Raw genomic sequence first — 19,974 nt, 5'->3', positions numbered from 1 at the left:
GATACTGCCACCACTTCTGTTACTTTGGAATTTCTGTTGATGATTTCAGCTTACTATGCAAATTCAGTCCGGAAAATTGAAGTTATGCACAAATGTGCCATTTGCTACGTTACTTATATTTGATTAGCTCTCTTGTCATACTGATTCGCTCCAAGAAACTTATTTGATATTTCAAAAAATGCGATATATTTAACATCTGCGTTTATGACGATTGAGTTACCTGATACATAAGCCAAATATTAAAAATCTTAAGTCTTGAAACCTTTTTGCGTTTATTTCTCCCCTGCTTCATTCACCTTTCTCAATCCATGTAAATTTCTCATCACCTTTATTATCATAATTATCCTGACAACATTTCTCTTACATTATATTCGGACGAATTAATTTTCATTATTATTATTATGTCAATTTATATGACTATTTGCCTATTGTGTTTCTGATTTACTTTATTGTATCGATTGTAACTCAATACTTTACAACGAACTTGTTTTTCTTAGATGACCTTCTGATGTACAAATAACATATTTTTGATCCATTTAAGCCGTGACCGATGCATATGCTCACTGTTTTAACATTTAATATTTTTTTAATTACTTTAATTAGGTATACCTTATTTTAGCCATCGTAATGTGTGGCCTGATGATCAAGTTATCGAAAATAATTTTTTACTGAAATACATTTTTATATTTAAATATTCCATAGGGATTTTTAAACTAATCATAATAAATACTAAGTATGTATTGACTGTAAGGTGACAGGTATACTAATAGTGATAGGAATAGTAACAGCCTGAAAAATAATATTTCATCGAGGGAAGTAGGTCAAAACTTATTAAAAATAAGTTTATTAAAGCGATGATTCGTTTGCACTGGTTGTTCGAATCTTCCAGCTGATGTTATGAACTGCAATTGACCAATCCCTTTAGGCATATTTACATCCCTAATAGATACTCTCAATTTTGACACGTTATAAAAATTTTAAGCACAATGCGATAGCAGAATGCAGAATGTGCATTTTCTCCTATTTGGGGCTCGTTACCTGGGTGCATCTGCACCCCAGATTTGCTGTTCTCACTAGGATTGGGACAAGTCAACCTTCGTTTCAAACGCTTACCACTCTATCCACTGCTCCAAATGGCTAGACAGAATTGGAATTTACCACTTTGTACTGGATAATGGTTATCTGTACTCAATAGTTTAGCAAAACCTACCATGTTCGAGTCCCGATGTGAAAATCAGTACGGGTGCATGCATATCCATCTGACAGGTCCCATATAGGAAGTACGTCATCATCCAATTCCGCTCATAATATAAAATAATAATCACTTAAAATCATATGATAAAAATTGCATGAATAATCATTATAACCGTATAAAAATCTAGAAAAGAAAAAAAAGATGATGGGAAGCAAAGAAAAGGTAGAAAGAATTATCAGGATCGTATATCTATTTTTCTTAATTTAATCGATTTCATAATTTTTATATATGGATATAAATTTAACTGTATTTTGCAGTAAAACTTAATGGAGATCTATTTGAAGACAAATATATTCATCATTATCTATCGACCAAACATAGATCATAGAAAATATTAATATTTAAGAAGCCCAAATAACAAGATATTATCAAATTTTCTAGTTTACCGTCAATATGAGGATTTGTAGAGATCTTATGTTATCTAGTTAATGTTGGGTCGGCTTTCAGCGAACTGCAACGGAGCCCCCAGAGGCCCTAAAGGAGCCGAAGTGTCCTAGCCAGTCAGAGCATGATGGAGCTTTGTAGAATATTAACGTGGTACACTAATATTGGTCAGTAGCATAATATGACATTTAGCGAACTGGCCAAAATATGATGTTGATTTAACAAATGTTAATATCTATAAATTCCCGTGTTTTTCTGTACAAAAATGAACCTTTAGAGTGAGGTGTTTTTCGCCTATTTTGCGCCTTTTCTCTCGAGTTCTAGCTTGCAAGTTACCAGAATAGCTTAGGAACTGAATAAAGTGTTCGAATTAACAAGACTTATTAGTTAATTTTAAAATATCAAATTTAAAACATTTTTTATATTTTACATTCAAATTTCATGTCTTAAGCAATTAGCTATTTTCTAATATACACTATGTTCCTCCATCTAAATGTGGTATTTTTTCAGTTCATTAAAAAACTTTTTTTCCACATAGATAATGAGAATTAAATTTTTTCTAAAAGAAAAGAAGCAAACTCATCAAGCCACTGTAATGTTCAAATCTTATTAGCTTTACTAAAACACATGGGATACTTGGTTTTCCGTTGTTGTTGTCGTTTTGTTCTTTTAATGAAAATGTTTTGTTAGTATATTTTTAAACACGAAACAATCTTGGTACTCAGGATTTATTGATGATAACATTTTCAATATTCAAATTATCTGAAGAAAATGTAAGACAATTACATTTGTTCAAATATAATGGTATACGATGCAGATATCTATCCCTCTTTCTCTCTCTCTCTCTCCCTCTCTCTCTCTCTCTCTCTATATATATATATATATATATATATATATATATATATGGCTGTATGTATATTTATATAACAAAATTCTAGCGCTTCAAATTTCACTGGTTCACATACATTCAAATAATTAATTTATTAAATTTAAATCTTTAATGTGAAACAATTATTCTGTTTTCTTGTTTTTGTTTTCCAAATGAAAGGGTTTAAGTTTACAGTAAGCTGTGTGAGATACTTGTTTCATTACCGTTTATGGTCATCTGTATTTTTATTGTTTATTTGTTAGAAACGGTTGTTATTTCTCATTATAGTATATATATATACGATTATTCACCAATAAAAGAAAGCCTTAGTTTAAGATTTATCACCCTTTGTAATAAACATAATTGTTTGTGTGACGATTAGAATATTAATTCAGTATTAAAAACCTGTGTACTTAGACATTTTAGGGCATAAATTCAAGTTTTCACAGATTCATCAATAGTTAGTTTTACATCAATGAGGAGAACATTCAGAAAGTGAGTGCATTCTTATAGTAGCCTATGAAGATCAGTTCTTCCAAATGATCATTTTTCAACCTTCATATGTTGAAATTCGATATTGATTAACTTACGATGCCTACTTTCGGTATCATACTTATATAAAATATATTATGACAGTATTTAAAATGGCTTGATGATAATAAGATTATTGTATACCTAATTATCGTTAAGTGTTTGAAAACCATAGAAAATGTAATCTTATAATCATATTTAACAATGTGTATAATTAGTTGAAAAATAAAACGGTTCACTATTCATTCAAATTATAAACAAAAAATAATAACAATGGAGAAACTGAATTTATCTCATTCACTTCATCTCATTAAGTGATTGCAGTAATTTCTCTTTTTTTTGCATAAGAAATTGTAAACCTCTATAATGATCCATCAGTTACTTTCTATCAAAATATTCTTCTTTCAAATAGCACAAATAAAGAATAATTGGAATTAAAAGTGAAAACTACCTAACCGACTTACGTTTTTTATCTGACCTACATAACTTTTAAGAAGTAATTGATTTTGTCGTTTCAAAATATTAATTGTTTGTTTTTCTCTGTCGATTATCAGAAGTCATTCGTTAGATGAGTAATCCTAAAATCTTATGTCTTCGAAACATTTGGCTAAGTTATGATACGTGCATGCATTTTCTATGGTGTGATAGTGAAGAAAATCAAATAATAAGTTCTTCGAGGTGGTTTTTTTACATTTAATTTTATTCTTTTACCTCTCTCATGATACACTATGCCCAAATGTATTATAATGTTGTCGTAAAGGAGTTTTATTGCAGCTAAACTGATTTTCTCAAATATAGCTAAGTAGTAATTTAACATACAATTAAATTATAAATTTACCGACAGGTTTATTTGTGAATTTGTACGAGTTTAACGTAGCAGTTACGTAGAAGTGTCTGAAAAAGGGTATCTCCAAAATTTCCCATTCATGTACCCTAACATATATATATGAATTAACGGATAAAAGGCCTTTAGAAATCTGATAGTCAAGTGTTGAAAAGGATATCCTCGATGGGTTCAAAACAATTAGAAAACATAATTAACTGCACTTTTATTAACCTTTACGGTGGTCACTGCCATTAAGAGCTTTCAATTCGATTTATATATCTCATTTCTAAATCAATGCATTTCATTATCATCTAATAGTTATGGAGATTTATCGAAAGTAACTTGATTTATTTTAAAAATTAAATTCTTCTACCAAATGTAATAATAACACTGATGTTATGCCAAATATATCCAAATCATTCTGTAAGAATCATTTTTGTCTTTGATCATTAAGATTCTCTATATTACAGATCATAGTGATAAATCAATATAATCTGTTCACGGATATGTATTTTTCAATAGAATAGAATACAATTTTTTTTATATACACAAGTTTATATTACAGGATAACTATTCATCATAAGCTTTTTTTATACTGAATATAACACGTATATATATATATATAACTTAATTTCTATAGATAAGCCTGAAACGGAAATCATAAATAGCGGTAGATTCTAGAATTATGTTATTTCAAAGGGACTGAACTAAGCAATTAAGATTACATCATAATTAAAGGGGGTTTTTTTAAACTATAAAAACAAATCATTTTTAGTAGTATTTATTCAATGGATTCTACATTGTCCTATGTACAATAATAAATCATATGAGAGAACATAATCATCTTCTTAAAACTACTGTCTCAATTTGCGATCAATATTTCCAGCAAATAAATTTCCTTAACGTTTATTAATGTTGGCAATTTATTATTATGATGATGATGATTGTTTTTTCTTTGTTGCTAATCAGTATGTATGATAAAATTGAAATGAGGAAGAATAGTTCATTATAGTAAATGAGTAAATCATATAAATGAAGATAAATTAGTATTTCATAAATGAAACTTGTGTTAGAAACTAACTTTCAAATAAAAAAGAATTTTTTTTAATTTTTATTTTTAGATTTATTTAAATATACAGAACTTATAATCAATAGTTTATGGACAGTATTTAAGTAGTTTTATGTATAATTAATACTACTGTATTGTTTAAGCAACATAGTATCTATACATAAAAGAATTTTCTGTATAAAGTTGTGGAGATTGTTGAGCTTTGATTGAGATCATGAAATGATTGATGTAAGATAATTATTGAAAACTTGGAAGCAATCTCATGGATTGGTTGATATGAGACAATAATGTCATCTGATATCAGCTCAGTTGTCTAAAGGTTGAGCATTCGTGCGCGAGACCAGTAAGTCCTGAGTTTGAATTCTGTGTGAGGAATCGTGAATGAGAACTGCTGAGGATTCCCATACTAGGATAAATGGCCACCCAGTGCTTTTAGGTTTTCATTGGTGGTCTAACATTGGTCGATTCATGATCTCAATCATAAAAATAATTTTCATTTATATTGTTTTTATTCGATACTTAAATGTTGTAGGATTTCATATATCATCGAGCTAAATTTACCATACATTTGTTGGAAAGTACTTTTCATATTTGGGTACTTTTACTACATTGATGAATTGTTTATATAAAGTGTACTTCAATAATATGATGGAAAAATAAGTTGATAAGACAGAAACTTTGATATTAAAATATTAATCTGCTTGGATAAACTACTTTATATAGGATGATAAGATTTTCGGTTCATCGAGAAAATTTTATAATATGACAATTGAAAAAGTTGTCGAGTGAAGTTAAAATTATGCTTTATTGAATTATTTTTAATATTTAGGCCAATTTTCTATTCCAAGTAATGATAAGTATCAGGACACAGTGGCTAACTGGATGACGCTATGGCATTTGAAGCGAACGGTACTGGGTTGGAGTCCCAGAGTAAACATCAACTATGGGATGCATGTACATCCAGCTGACCAGTCACAAATAGAAAGAAAGGCACGTCCTGGATTCCAATGCTAGTCACCATCCATCTTTGCTTATAATGCTAATGAATTGATACAATATTGAAGCAATACGCACAGTATGCAAATATGCCAATAAGAAACTGATCAATTGCAGTTCTAAACATCAATGTGAGGATTCAAGTAAACAATACTAAGTGAATTCGATTTTCTATTCCTTTTGTTGAAATTTTTACACCGAAGGAATTTTTTATAATTTCATTACACAATTTGCATAATAATGGATACAAATCACAAAAGGTTTACTCTACTTAAAACTGTTCAAATAGATAAACAGTTGATTTTAAGTGTGATCTTCGTTCTCCACAGGTTTCTGCATGATCACTTTTTAGTACATACAGAGCTGTTGTTAGAAACAAAATGATTGAGATTATGAACCGATTGATGTTAGACCACCTTTGAAAATCTGGAAGCACCGGACGGCCGTTTCGTCCTATTGTGGGACTCCTGAGCAGTGCGCATCCACGATCCCGCTCATGGGATTCAAACCCAGGGCCTTCGATCTCGCGTGCGAACTCTTATCTTCTAGACAACTGAGCGTGCATCCGACGGTGTTAATGTCTAGCTTCAACCGATCCGCGAAATTGCGCGACAATCTTCCATTGTACTGTGGTAAATATCTGTTTCTACCCGACACGGATTGGACTACAATGGTCACAGCTTCTCACTAGAACTCCGAGAATTCCCATACATATATTGAGTTATTATCTTGACGGTTTAAGTGAATGTATGTTTGTGGCAAATAATGCAGATAAAAGTGTATTCAAAATCTTTAAAAAAGAAGAATATCAAGTACATTTTAGGATATTTAAAAAAAGTTGATTATCTGTACTTATTTTCCGTTGAATAATTGATAATGAAATTATTTTGGCTTTTTGTGTAACCCACTTTTCTTATCACTTAGAATGTTTATATAACTGTTAAAATAAGTATTGATGAATTACTTCAGCACTTCCAATAAATACCGCTTTTATCATTGTTTATAATAAAGTTTATGAAGTCTAAATATCGATCAATAGTTCAGAAAGTTGTATTAAACCGTTATATCCGTTAATCAAAGATTATAATAATGCTGTTTATCTATGTATGTTCCAAACAAATATAGAAGTAATAACAGATATACGATAATCTTTTTTTAATATAGCCTGGTTTGATAAATAAATATTGAAAGAACGTATTCAAGACGTTTTATAGGAGTTGGAAACACCTAATTTTCATTAATTATTGATTGTTTATATTGTATTACTGATGAGTAATAAACTTTTGTTGTTAAGCCGATGCATAATTAACTTTTGATATTCTCTTCATTTCAATATACCACTACGAACGTAATATTCAATCATTAATAAGTCACAATATCAGTTATAAATCGTTTAGTTAAGTGTATTTTTACTTAGACAATCGATAATTGATTTAAGAAATTTACTCATCCAGTTTATATTTTCTCACATTTTTATCCAGTTTATTCCGTTTGGTTAGTTAATCTAATTTATTTAACTTTTAATACAAACTGACTGTTTTATTCCTAAATGATCGAATAAGGAGATATAATGCTTAAACTATCTGAAATTCAAATAGAGCAAGAATAAACATTGATGCAGAATAGTATGAATTCATATTATTTCGAGGTTTCTCGTTCTTGCTCTCTTTAAATTCATAAAGGGAACAAATTGCATGAAATATCTGAAATTCAACTAATAATTTTTGGCATTAAATTCCTCCATTCACTTGAGTTTGATAAACCCAATATTAACAACAATCTTAACATATGTAATTTGACATAAAATTGATCGTAGATGCGCAATGCTGAAGAGTCCCATACTAGGACAAAACGGCCATCCAGTTCTTCCACGTTTTCCACGGTGATCTATATTCAGTTATCTGATGAACTCAATTATTAAATTGCTATAATATCCACAAAACCCCTTACTGATGAAATGGATTACTTGATAGTGTAACTGAGTTTCGTTAAAACAAGACATAATTTTTTTCTAATTTAAAGGTGAAATTTAATTAAAAAGCCATATATTTATATACTAAGAAAACAATAGATACCGAAGTGATTTGATTGAAAATTTCGAGTTTGTTCTCAATGAATTGTCATACAGTTTTTAATCAGATTATAAGCATTCACTTTCTATGTACAAAGTTAGTTAGTAGTATATATCTAAATAACTTTGTATACATAATGTTAATTAATTTACTATTCTTTTATAAATCTCCAAGTTGAATATCTTGTATATTTGTGATAATTAGAAGTATGTGAATGGTTGTACTAACTAGGTATCCCAGAAATAATGTAAGTAAGACCAAGAAAAACTAGATGAGGAATAATGAACATATTGAATTCAAAATTCGAAATCAGGCAGTCATTCGTACATACAAACATCACAGTACTATATCTTTACAACAGTATATAAATATAAAGAGGAGTCAATCAAAAATAACAGTTTTCCTTTAACTTTTTATCTTTACTTAAAAATCAAAATCATTTACAAACATTTGGAAACGTCATAAAGTATATGTTAATTAAATGAAAGTTCAAATAAAAAGGGTAACAAAGGTGAGAGAAACAATCTTTCATTGTATAGAAAGAATACCGAATTGTCACTTTATCCTAGGTCATAGAATGACTTAAGGATTATCAGGGCAAATTCAGGGTTACGACATATTGTTTTTGTACTTATAAGCGTGATTTAAATTTACGAATAGCCAAGGCTGCAATAAACCTGAGAATTTATTCTTGGCAATTTCTACATAACGTTTTAAAAGCTTTAATAACATCAATTTTTTGCCCCGTTTCAATTACATATTCGCTATAGATGTTATGTATACCTTGGAAATGTTATTGACATTGGTTGTAATATGTCATGAATTATCAGAGTGTTTAACATGTGTCATTCTATTAAATCAAAATTACAAAATAAGACGTCATTTCATCTAATTCATAATATAATAATTGTTAAGAAAAAGTGAAGTAATGACAATCACTGCGGAAACCGATGTTTATCCGTATTTTCAGATAGAAAAATAATAGAAGTACTATTTTATGAATACAAATATATGTTTGTCTACTGATAATTACAAGCTATTTAAGCCTTTGACAAGAAATGCAATGAATGATATTTGTGTAAAAAATGTATTTTGAAAAATGATATAAAAAGATGTCTGGCTTGTCAACTCATAACATAAAAAAATAAAGTATAATTTGGTAAGTTGTTTACACTGTTGTCTTAAACAAACATTTTCACTATGGAGTTTTATTTTAAGTGTAGAAACTTTAATTATTAATGATATAATGCAATTTCCATGTTTCCTAAATAGTATATTAATAAATCAAATAATATATTTAAAACAGGTTTCAGCAAACAGTATACCTATTTCGAGAACTCTTAAGACAAATTCGTGATAATACAGTAAATTGATAGCACTGTCGATAATAAAATACAAATGGTAACTGAATTTCTATGGAAAGCACATGTTAAAAAACTATCTGCATTGAATTAGAATTCAATATATATCATGGAATATGATATGTACAAACACGTATTTCTGTGTAGAACTGTCATACAAAATTAAAAGATTTCGACAGTTGAATTCACGAATCGATATAAGCTAGACTACCATTGAAAACTAGGAAGAACTGAACAGCCGTTTCATCACAGTATGGGATTCCTCAGCAATGCTCATCCACGACTTTGCGCGCAGGATTCGAGCTCAAAACCTTTCTCGCGTGCGAACTAGTGACTAGCTTCAGGGTAGATTTCCTGGAGGTCTAGTGAGAAGCAGTGGCCAGTGGAGTCCAATCCGTGTCGAGTAGAGGTAGGCATCTACTTCGGATAATGGATGAAGGGTTGCAGGAAACCATGGATCAACTGGGGTTAAACATTAACACCATGAGATGCCGGCTCAGTGGTCTAGAGTTTAACTGTTCACGCGCAAGATCGATGGTCCTGGGTTCATGTTCGGTGCGTGGGATCGTGAGCGCGCACTGCTGAGTAGTCCCATACTAGGACGGAACCGCCAATCAGTACTTCCAGGTTTTCGATGATGATTTAGCTTAGGTCAAGCGTGAACTCAACCGTTAAAAATACCATATCATCCACAACTCCCCTTGGTTAAAATAAAAATTACAATAATACATAATGGATAAAATTCATAATGTTCAAGTTTGATTCATTTAGGTCATCGCAAAAGACTTTGTATTTTGTTTTATTATCTGTTTTTCAATAAATTAATGTCAATAACTTTTTTCAGTTAATTATACGCTGGTATATACACCAGAATTAACGATCTATACTTAACTAAGTTTGGAGTTGTCTGCTGGAATAACTCTACACATTATTGGATTAGGGAAGAACTGATAATGGATTTGAGGTATTTTTCAAGTGAATGTTCTTAAAAGAACTATGTATTCGTATATATGTAAAACCGGGATCACTAGAGTTAGACGTTAGCACTGCTAGATACCAGCTCATTGGTCAAGAGGCTATGTGTTCATGTGTGAAACCGAAAATCCTGGGTTCAATGTCCGTATACGAGTTTGTGGATGAGCACTATTGAGGAGTTCCATATACAGGCAAAACGGACGTCTAGTGCTTTCAGGTTATTAGTGATGACTTACGTAAGATTAGTTTATGATTTAAAGAACGAGAATTCTACAATCTCTGCAAATCTGCATATACCGAGAACGACAATTTCAGGGGGTACCTATTAACGTAAGGTTTTTGTTAGTAGAGTTCTACATTTGCTATGTTAATTTAAATGACCCAATAAAGCTATTTTCAAAGAGATAGCAAACATTAGTTAAAGATATTTAGTTCTGTTTCAGTTCTCTGGGTAACGGAAACCCGAACACAACAAACACCACTGACTTGCATAAAAACTAATTCTGTAACTAAGCTTTTGGATTTTCCTAGACGTGACACTTTTCCTATGTCGGTGAAAAGATTCGTATCAGTGATTATTCAGTGGAAAGTTACGCTCTCTAAAATCTACAACAAATTTTCTTTAGGGTTCAATATTAAATCAGTCTATGAAAATCAATATATATTCATTTATGAATTTTGAATGAAAAATTTCACTCTTACTAGTAAGGAGCAATTCCATTCTGTACACATCATTTGGACCAATTAAATTAAATTTTTACATTTTTGTGTTGGAAACCAGTTATCAGTTTACAAACAAGCATCTATCAAATATAATGCAATCACTTTAATCTGATATCGATAAATAAAAAGAAGTTGAGTTATGGATTCAATAAATATATTTTTAGCTTGTGCTAATGAAAGAAACGAGGTTTTTCTGAAAATTCTGTCATGCATTCCCTGGATATATTATTTTTCCAAATTACTTCCAGATATTAATGAAAAGAATCTAAATGAACCTGGAATTTGTATTTGAATGTTGGTTAGCAAATCAAAGCATCCTAAAACACACATATTATTCGTAATTACTCTCTCAACTACTCAAGTTTGTTTTAACTTCCAAAAACAGTTAGTAATACTAATTATTTCTGATACACTTAATCGAACGTTTTTCAGCAATATGGGCGATATCTCGATCAATGATCAATGAACTTCGAGGAACATAGTGTAATATCTTTATAAAGGGATAAACGGTTCGTAAGAGCTTGTATTTATTATACACATATTTCAATACATTAAATTTCGGTGCACATAGGCTCATTTTCTAATCTTTACTTGCAAGTCCATTATAAGCTACTACAGTAGATTCATATTTCGTTGAATACACAAAAAACTTCTATTTAATGTATTTGTCATCTCAATGGGGTCTCATACAAGAGAACAGAATTCAGAACTCAGGTGGTCATATATTTGAAGATTATCTGCTTTGATTTTGAAATTTGATTTATGAAGAAAAAGCTGTCATAGAAGACAATATTGAGAGTCACTCTAAGTTATTTTCCCGAAAAGACGTCTACAGTGTTATGAAAACCATCGTTTTTCCTAAAAAAACTCATTTCGTCAACTCATTAAAATTTCGAAAAGTCTACTAATCAATTGTATCAAAGCCTCTACTTTGAATAAAAACAAACGAGCAAATTCCCACAAGATTATTCGATCAAATGGTCATAAAATCAAAGATTACGAGCATGAATCCTCAAGTATGCCACGAAATATAGTTTTGAAGACAATTATCGCATTGCTTTTGGTGATTATTTACTCCTGAAGATTAGTAAATTAAGTCTGATAATAGAACGTATACGGCTGTTAAAATTCCCATTCCATGAATTGAGGGCTATTTGAAATAATTTTGATGCTACAAGTGAACTTTTTTTGAAGTTTGTGAAAATGTCTAGTGCATCATATAGTGACTGACACCAACTATACTCTCAAGGTTATGTAAATCCCAATTTGAATGATAACGATTTTACTTCTCGAGAAAATACTAATATTAAATTCTGAAAAAAATTATTAGGGTATACAAAAATGCTTGGTAAATAATTGTGGTTAATTTCACCCATGAACATCATTCGTGTCTCGTAATATTTAATACTCCATAGATGGCAGAGTTTACCTGTGTATCGTACTTCTGCCCATTTAACAGCCTAAGTCATGAAGCTTGAAATTCGGATTTGATCAGTTATGCTTACAACAATTGAATATACAATTTCTTTATCAATAACCTCAAAGAATATATTTTCAGCTTATGTTCATTCTAAGCTATCAAAACATTTCAGTAGTGTATGCTTGTTGACATTATTTATAATTTATATTTAGGATTATTTATGGAGAGCTACAATCAACAGTGTAATTGGCATAGCACATTTAATACACTAAGTATGTCTCTAAGTGGATTCAGATATAGAAAACACAATTCCAGCCCATTTTTGGTGACTAAATTCATATGACTTCTGTTTTTTTTACATCATAAATGCGAGAGGTCTTAGATATGTTAGAAGTGATTTCAGTATTAACCAATAAAATCATTTGATCTGGCAATTTAATCTTCAAACCAAGAAATGAACTTGTGGTCGATAGATAGATAGAACCATTTCTAGTGTGCGTCAAATGAACTAACAAAACATAGATGTTTGATTTATACATCACAGTAGTAGTAATATTTGAGGACAACCTCAACAACCGTTGTGGCAGTTAACGAATTACAATATATGAGACAAAATTTGAGTTATCTAATTATATAGGTTTAAGCAGTTTTAGCTTCTGGATACCAAAACTACTGTCACCAGTTCATAACCAAAAAGTATAACCTCAGCTTCATTAAGCAGTTCTATCACAGATGGTCTAAACATAGTCTAGAAAAAATCATAAGAAATTTCAAGTAATATTTCATATAAATGACTGACTTAAAAGCCGTTTCTCGCAGAGATAGTCATTCTAGTCAAGTAAAAATATACTATGTATTTCTTCAGGACAGCAGTCCATTGTCGGTGACAAAATTACAAGTTTGACTAGAAAAGCAATAATTTAGGATAAGAGACAAGGGATGTTATTTTATCGTAGAAAGTCTCTGACGAATGGATTCTGTATTCATAAATTGTTAGTCTGATAACCGTCTTTTGAAAGAACAGTACAAAATACACATCAGTTTATAAATATATATATATTTTGTAACTATCTGTACAAAGTAACTTACTAACGAAAAAAGCAAGTGTTAATCACAGACGTTTGCTGTTTGCACATTTGTACTGTTATTATTACTAATAATCATAGAACCTGAACATTGTAGTTCATGGTGATGATTATGATGATGATATTGATGTTGATGGTGATGTTTAACAGATGTTAAATGTGTTACAGAAGAATTTTTAGTTTTAAGACTTCCACCATTTAATTTTGAATGATCTTTCAATGTTGTTATATCCAATAATTTACTATTACATACAACAGAATTATTAATTTTTTTAGGTTTATGAAATGAATAAAAATATTTACCGGTTGATATACTTGGTATAGAACATATAACATTTGGTAATATTGAAGTTGTACATAAACCGTTCTCTTCTTCATTTTCATCATGAAGTAATTTTGATTGAATATTTTGTATACAAAATAATTCCTTATTACTTATATCATGTGTACTAGGATACAAATCAATCATATCTGTATTATTTAAACATTGTTTACTATGTAATTTGACACAATTAGGTGTTTGTAATAAATCTTCATTTAAAATATATGATGAATTCCTAAAACAATCATCTGATGATATTGTCTTTATATATTCATTATTATTTACATAATTAGGTTGTATAAATGATGAGAATGGATAATGTGAATAATTCATACTTTGACAATAACAATTTTGTGTAATTGATGTCGGTATCATTGTTGTAGAATGTAATGTTTTAGAAGGATCTAAATTTGTTGAAGATATTGTATGATAAAATAGATCTGAATTATCACAATGGATTGTTTCATGTTTAGATGTATCAGAATTTTTTAAAATTAATGTCATATTATTATTATTTGTAGAATAAGTTGGTTCACAGATATTTAATTTCCCATTTAAATGATTTAATGATCCAATTGTACATGTAGCTAATAATGGAGGTAGTGATAATACAGATTGAATTGAGCTTGATGATATAATCGATGAAGGTGTTAATGGATTTAATTGAAAAGATGATTTCATATCTAAATTATCTGTAGTTAATAATGTTGAATTAAATGGTAAATCTGGATTTAATAAATAATTAGTTTGATAATATTCTTTATTATATATTCTTGATGGACTTGAATGTTCACTATAATCATTTTTTGCTAAAATTGATAATGATTTTTTTATAGATTGATTTTGTTGTTGATGTTTTCCAAGAAGATTCAATGTTCTTCTTTGTAAAAACAATCGATATTTACGATAAATTAATATTAAAGTGATACAGAATAAAATAAGTAGCATAAATAATCCAAGTAATATCCAACTTAAATGAATTGTTGTTAAACATAAAGTATAATTACATAATGATCGATCACGTGTTGATTGTAATGATGAAGTGGTTTTCATATCTAATTGATGATTTGATATTAAATAATTTGGATTTAGTCCATTGTTATTAGTACTATATGTTACTATAATTCATTGTTAAATTTGAGAGAAAAAGAAACAAAAATGTTGGACTGAAAATCGACAAGAATTAAACATTAGACATTACATCTATTTTTATAAGCAAAGATGGTTAGTGGCTAGCAGTGGAATTGAGGACGCGCGTTTCGTTCAGACTCGTCGGCTGGATGTACCTGCATCTCAGAGTTGATGTTCATTTTGGGACTCGAACCCAGTACCATTCGTTTCAAATTATATCAAGTGAATTACATATATTTGTTTACTTATACTAGATATAGATATCGCAAAAGCTTAGGGTTTTGTAATGACTGTAAAAATTATTTCATATTTGATAAAATGAAGTGTAATTAGTAACAATCAGTAATGTTATTGAGTCGACTTTTCAGTTGGACCATAGGAACATTTTAAGTTGTGAAGAACAAAACTAAATTACTTATGGAACTTTACAATCCTGATTAACATACCTTTCAAGCCTATTGTAATGGTCAAGAACATAGGTGGGAACAACCAATTATATTTTAATATAAAATTACAGAGTTCTTTTGTCGAATGTGAAAACCACACGTTCAATACTTCACTTGAAAATTCGCCACCAATTGTCTCAAACTTCATCGTTCCTTCATTATCATAACAATTAATCTGTTCGAGTCTTCTTTATTGAGATCTGCCCAACCTTTTGCTGCCAGGCACTCCAATTCTGATTAGTGTTACATACTGCTTATGTCGACATAAGTAGCATAAACCACACTACTACATGTTTAACGTTTCAAATAACGGCGAATTTTATCGTGCTTTAAAAATACTAGTAAAGTAAACTTCCAATATTTTAGGTAGGTCTGAGGTTTCTTGTTTGTCAATTGTAACAATGTTATATCTTTAATAGATATTTAAAAATCCTCTAGAATATCTGAAACCTTCCTTGAACAGATTGGTGCTGTATTTAGTCTTGTTTTATAATATTCACTCATTCGTTGGTTGCTAACTGGTAGTTGATTCAATATAGTTGTCGCCGCAGGAGCAGCTAAGTTTGTAGATACATACTAAAGAGGTAAACTGATGTGAATTGTCTTAGTTTATGTATTCGGGAGAAATATGTTACACTGCCGTTTCCCTGGCCACATAAGGCTTAAGTTTTTCATAACTATTATTTTCTAAATCATTTGTCCATTTGTTTTTTTCTTCTTTTTTTCGTATATGCTTTTAACAATCCGATTATTTGAGCTCTCAACTAAGCAATTTTAATAACTTTTAATGCTGGTTATATATTTTCTACTATGTTCCAGATTTGATCTACTTTCTATGTTAAGACACTGATACAAGTCATTATCGGTTTTTTAATCCAACACTTACTAAGTCAAAATCGACCGACACATTTTGCTAGATATGTTTATTTATGAAGTCTATTTGGTCGCTATCATCGACCCACAAATTACCTAGATTGGTATAGTATTTTTCATTTATCCATATGAGTATTATCACACATTAAAGTAAAGCCTAGTAAGGATATATCAAAAGTACTATTGTTTTCTTATACACGCTGAAAAGTTCAGATACTAACTCATGAAACGCTGATACATAAATAATTAGAGTTGAATACCGGCTAGCAGTAGAATCCAGGATACACGCTTTGTCCTATTTGTGACACGTCAGCTAGATATAACTCCACCTAAAATTTGATATGGATTCCTGGATTTGAACCCAACATTGCTCGCTTCAAACACCACCAGGCAACATCCAACTCCGCTCATAATCTTTATGACTTAATGACAATATCGAGGCGATTCACACAGAATGAGCATATGGCAAAAATGTTAGATTAATAGCAGTTAATAATGTTAATAGGAGGATTCAAACAATTAATGCAATTGAGTTGACTCACAAATGCCTAACTCAACATACTCTAGAAAACGTTTGTGATATGTGAATATACTGACATTGACCACTAATATACTAATGTACCACGTAAATTATAATTTAGATAGATCTTATTCATAAATGAAACATGGTACAAAGTAAATTCAATATAAATGATGTCAGAATAATATGTCAATTAAAATGTCTGAATAAAATCCATTAAAACTGTTTTAGGTGTAAATTGAGTGAATTTTTTTTGTGATGGAGTTTTGTTCTCTGAGCTAGATGGTTTGGTCATGGAGTTTTCATTGTTCTTCTGAACGACATTATCAGCACAAACTTCAGATAGATCCACCTGAGCTACAAATCTTTTCCACCATCTCGAATTTTTATTGTTTTACAAAATCTATCATTAATAATGAGTACATGGCTACATCATCTTTATCAACAAACATCATCATGCATAGATAAACAAATATTTATATAAGTTTATAATTAAAATAAATGAAATTATATTTGAGCAATAATATATTCTATTAGGTAAGATTGATGTAACATTAAGCAACATCTTAACACAAATGCTCATACATACAATTTGAATTATTTCCTGTTAATTGTTGTGATTACATGGAGATAAATTCTTAAAGTTATTATTTCATATTGCCAAGATATATAAGTAGTTTATTGTCTTTCCTTCAAACATCATCATTTTACATCAGTTTTTTTAAGATAATTTGGAGATGTGTTTGTGTTTTATTGTCCTTCTTCCAAAAGGAAAAGTGATATAATTTATTAATAATTTGGTAAACTGAAATTCGTGTGATTGTATCTTTTCTTTTTTTGAAAGTTTTGTTTTTATGTTATTTTCAAACTACTTAGTGTTCAATGTTAACATTGATGTAGATATTTTCTATTAAATTGAGTAATTTGAAAAACCATTTTCTTCACAAACTGATATCAGTCGGAGATACACTACAGATAAAGGTATTTTATAACAGCTTACGCGAGATCAAACCTAGAATCTTTATATCTAGCAACGACTATGTTATCTCTGAACAATCGTCTATAGAACTAGTTGTTCACTTTGACAAATTCAAGTAGTTCATTAAATGACATACGTGAATAATTTTCTCACTTTCAAATAGATTGAACTTTACTAGTTGTGAATTCAAACAGGGAAATAAAGAATTTTAAAGTCACTTCAAATAAATCATAACATAGTTCGTGAATTAATTGAAACGATTTGAAAAATCCTACTATGACCACGTTCAGAGAGTATATGTTTATGAGAAACAAAACTTTCAGTTAAAGTTATTAAGATAAAAACAATTACTCCGTGCCATTTTTGAGTTTATAGACTTGAAAATATAGTCTTGATATCCATTCTCCTTTAAGTAACTCGTTATATAGACGTTTATTCTTGGTAAAAATGAATGTGTATTTGGTTTATCCTACAAAGCTTGCAAATTAAAGAACGATTGGGTTATCCGATTGCAGACTCAATAACAACAGATGGTACAAAGCGCCTCAACAATTAGTCAATGATACAGAAAGAATAAGCAATGTAAGAAAAATTTAATATTCAAGCAAAATAGCTTGGAATAGAACGAATTAGCAAGAGTCATGACCTTGGAGCACATGGAAGCGAAGTGAAATTAAGGACAATCAACCAGAAAAAAAGAGAAATCTCGTTAACGTTTATTCATAAAGCTTCAACATCCGTAACAAAAAGGAGTGATCATGTGATGATCTGAGCACTGGATGTAACAAGAAATCCATAATTATTGACTTCTTAGATTTGATTATGTTACCTTTTTAATATATATTCTAGTATGTACGTTATCATATTCAGTATAACATAACTTCAATTTTAATGATTTCAAGAAAGAATCTTTTTTTCCTAAAACCTTATATGAAATAGTTAAATGGTATATTAAGGATCTTATCAGTATTATATTTAGTCAATTTATTATCAGGTCAATATTTGATTTTCAATCAGTGAATCGTGAAAGTTTTTTTAAGATTCATTTCTTTTTAATACACAAATTGATTTTCTTAGTGATAAAAAAAAGAACTTATGAAAAACAATTTCTAAAAAATGAATAACTCACGTTTAGGGTGTCTTTCATTTACTTCAATATGAGCGTATGTTTGAACATGGAAAAAGTAACCGTCACCTTTGTAGATATGATGTAAGTAGTTATTCTTTGAATTATTATTTATAATTTGACTTAGAAATGGTATGATATTGTCTTTTTCATTTATTTCTGTTGGATGAATTTTTTGTACTCCATCATCTGTTTTACATTTTGTCTAAAATATCAAAATGTGGCAATAATAAGTTCAATCTATTTATATAAACCCCACTCATATAAAACTGTTTTAATTTTTTTTTAATGTATATGAAAGTTCAGAATGTTACTCAGTTAGAGCTTAGTTTACAAGCACCCACTTCTGTTGATACATTTATTTTTAGATGAAATCAATAACTATAGAAATTAAAACAATGTGGCAATGAGTTAAAATCTTATGCTTAACCCTTTTGTTTTTCTTTGTCCAACCTAAAACTTCATAAGTCACAAATTTCATCAATTATTCACCATTATACTTTTATAACTTAAACTAATTTGATTCGGTTATTAGCAGTAAAATTATTCCTATAGAATTAGACAATTTATTGATAACTCATTCCACTTAACATCCACTTAGCCAGCTCAGATCATTTCATGAATTTAGTAATCTTTGAGTTAATTTCTAATTTGATAACAAATGACATTATGATGATTGTTTCTAATCTACATTATTAAAATGTATTTTTAATCTTAATCTAAGTATTTCAACCGAGCCATAAATGAATGATTTCAACTTTATTACTAGTTGCAAATGTATATTGTATTTACCATAAACCTAATGATTCATTATCAAAAATGATTTGGATCTATAATTACGATCTATGACATTAAGAATTTAATGAATAAAAAGATGATTAATTCATATATTTCTTTTAACCTAATTAAAGTTTAATAACAATGGAAAACGTTTTAGATTTGATATTTTAAGAGTAAACTATTTATACATTAATGTTGATTTAATAATTGAATTTATGGATCAATTGGAGCT

General features: G+C 29.5%; 1 protein-coding gene across 1 annotated transcript in view; it reads right to left on the bottom strand.

Annotated features, from left to right (window-relative positions):
* Window positions 1–13,587: 13,587 nt before the first annotated feature.
* MS3_00010468 (uncharacterized protein) overlaps window positions 13,588–19,974 on the bottom strand; it is a gene marked incomplete at both ends in the record, with an annotated part of 52,392 nt that continues 46,005 nt past the window's right edge. Inside the window, 2 exons of the mRNA XM_051218829.1 lie at window positions 13,588–15,005; window positions 18,966–19,167. Of these exons, the coding sequence (XP_051072239.1) occupies window positions 13,588–15,005; window positions 18,966–19,167 (1,620 nt within the window). The remainder of the gene's footprint in view (window positions 15,006–18,965; window positions 19,168–19,974) is intronic.

This window comes from Schistosoma haematobium, chromosome ZW (assembly GCF_000699445.3).
Source record: "Schistosoma haematobium chromosome ZW, whole genome shotgun sequence".
Lineage (NCBI taxonomy): Eukaryota > Metazoa > Platyhelminthes > Trematoda > Strigeidida > Schistosomatidae > Schistosoma > Schistosoma haematobium.
Note: the sequence above shows the minus strand (reverse complement) of the source record. Positions and strands in the feature narration are given on the sequence as shown.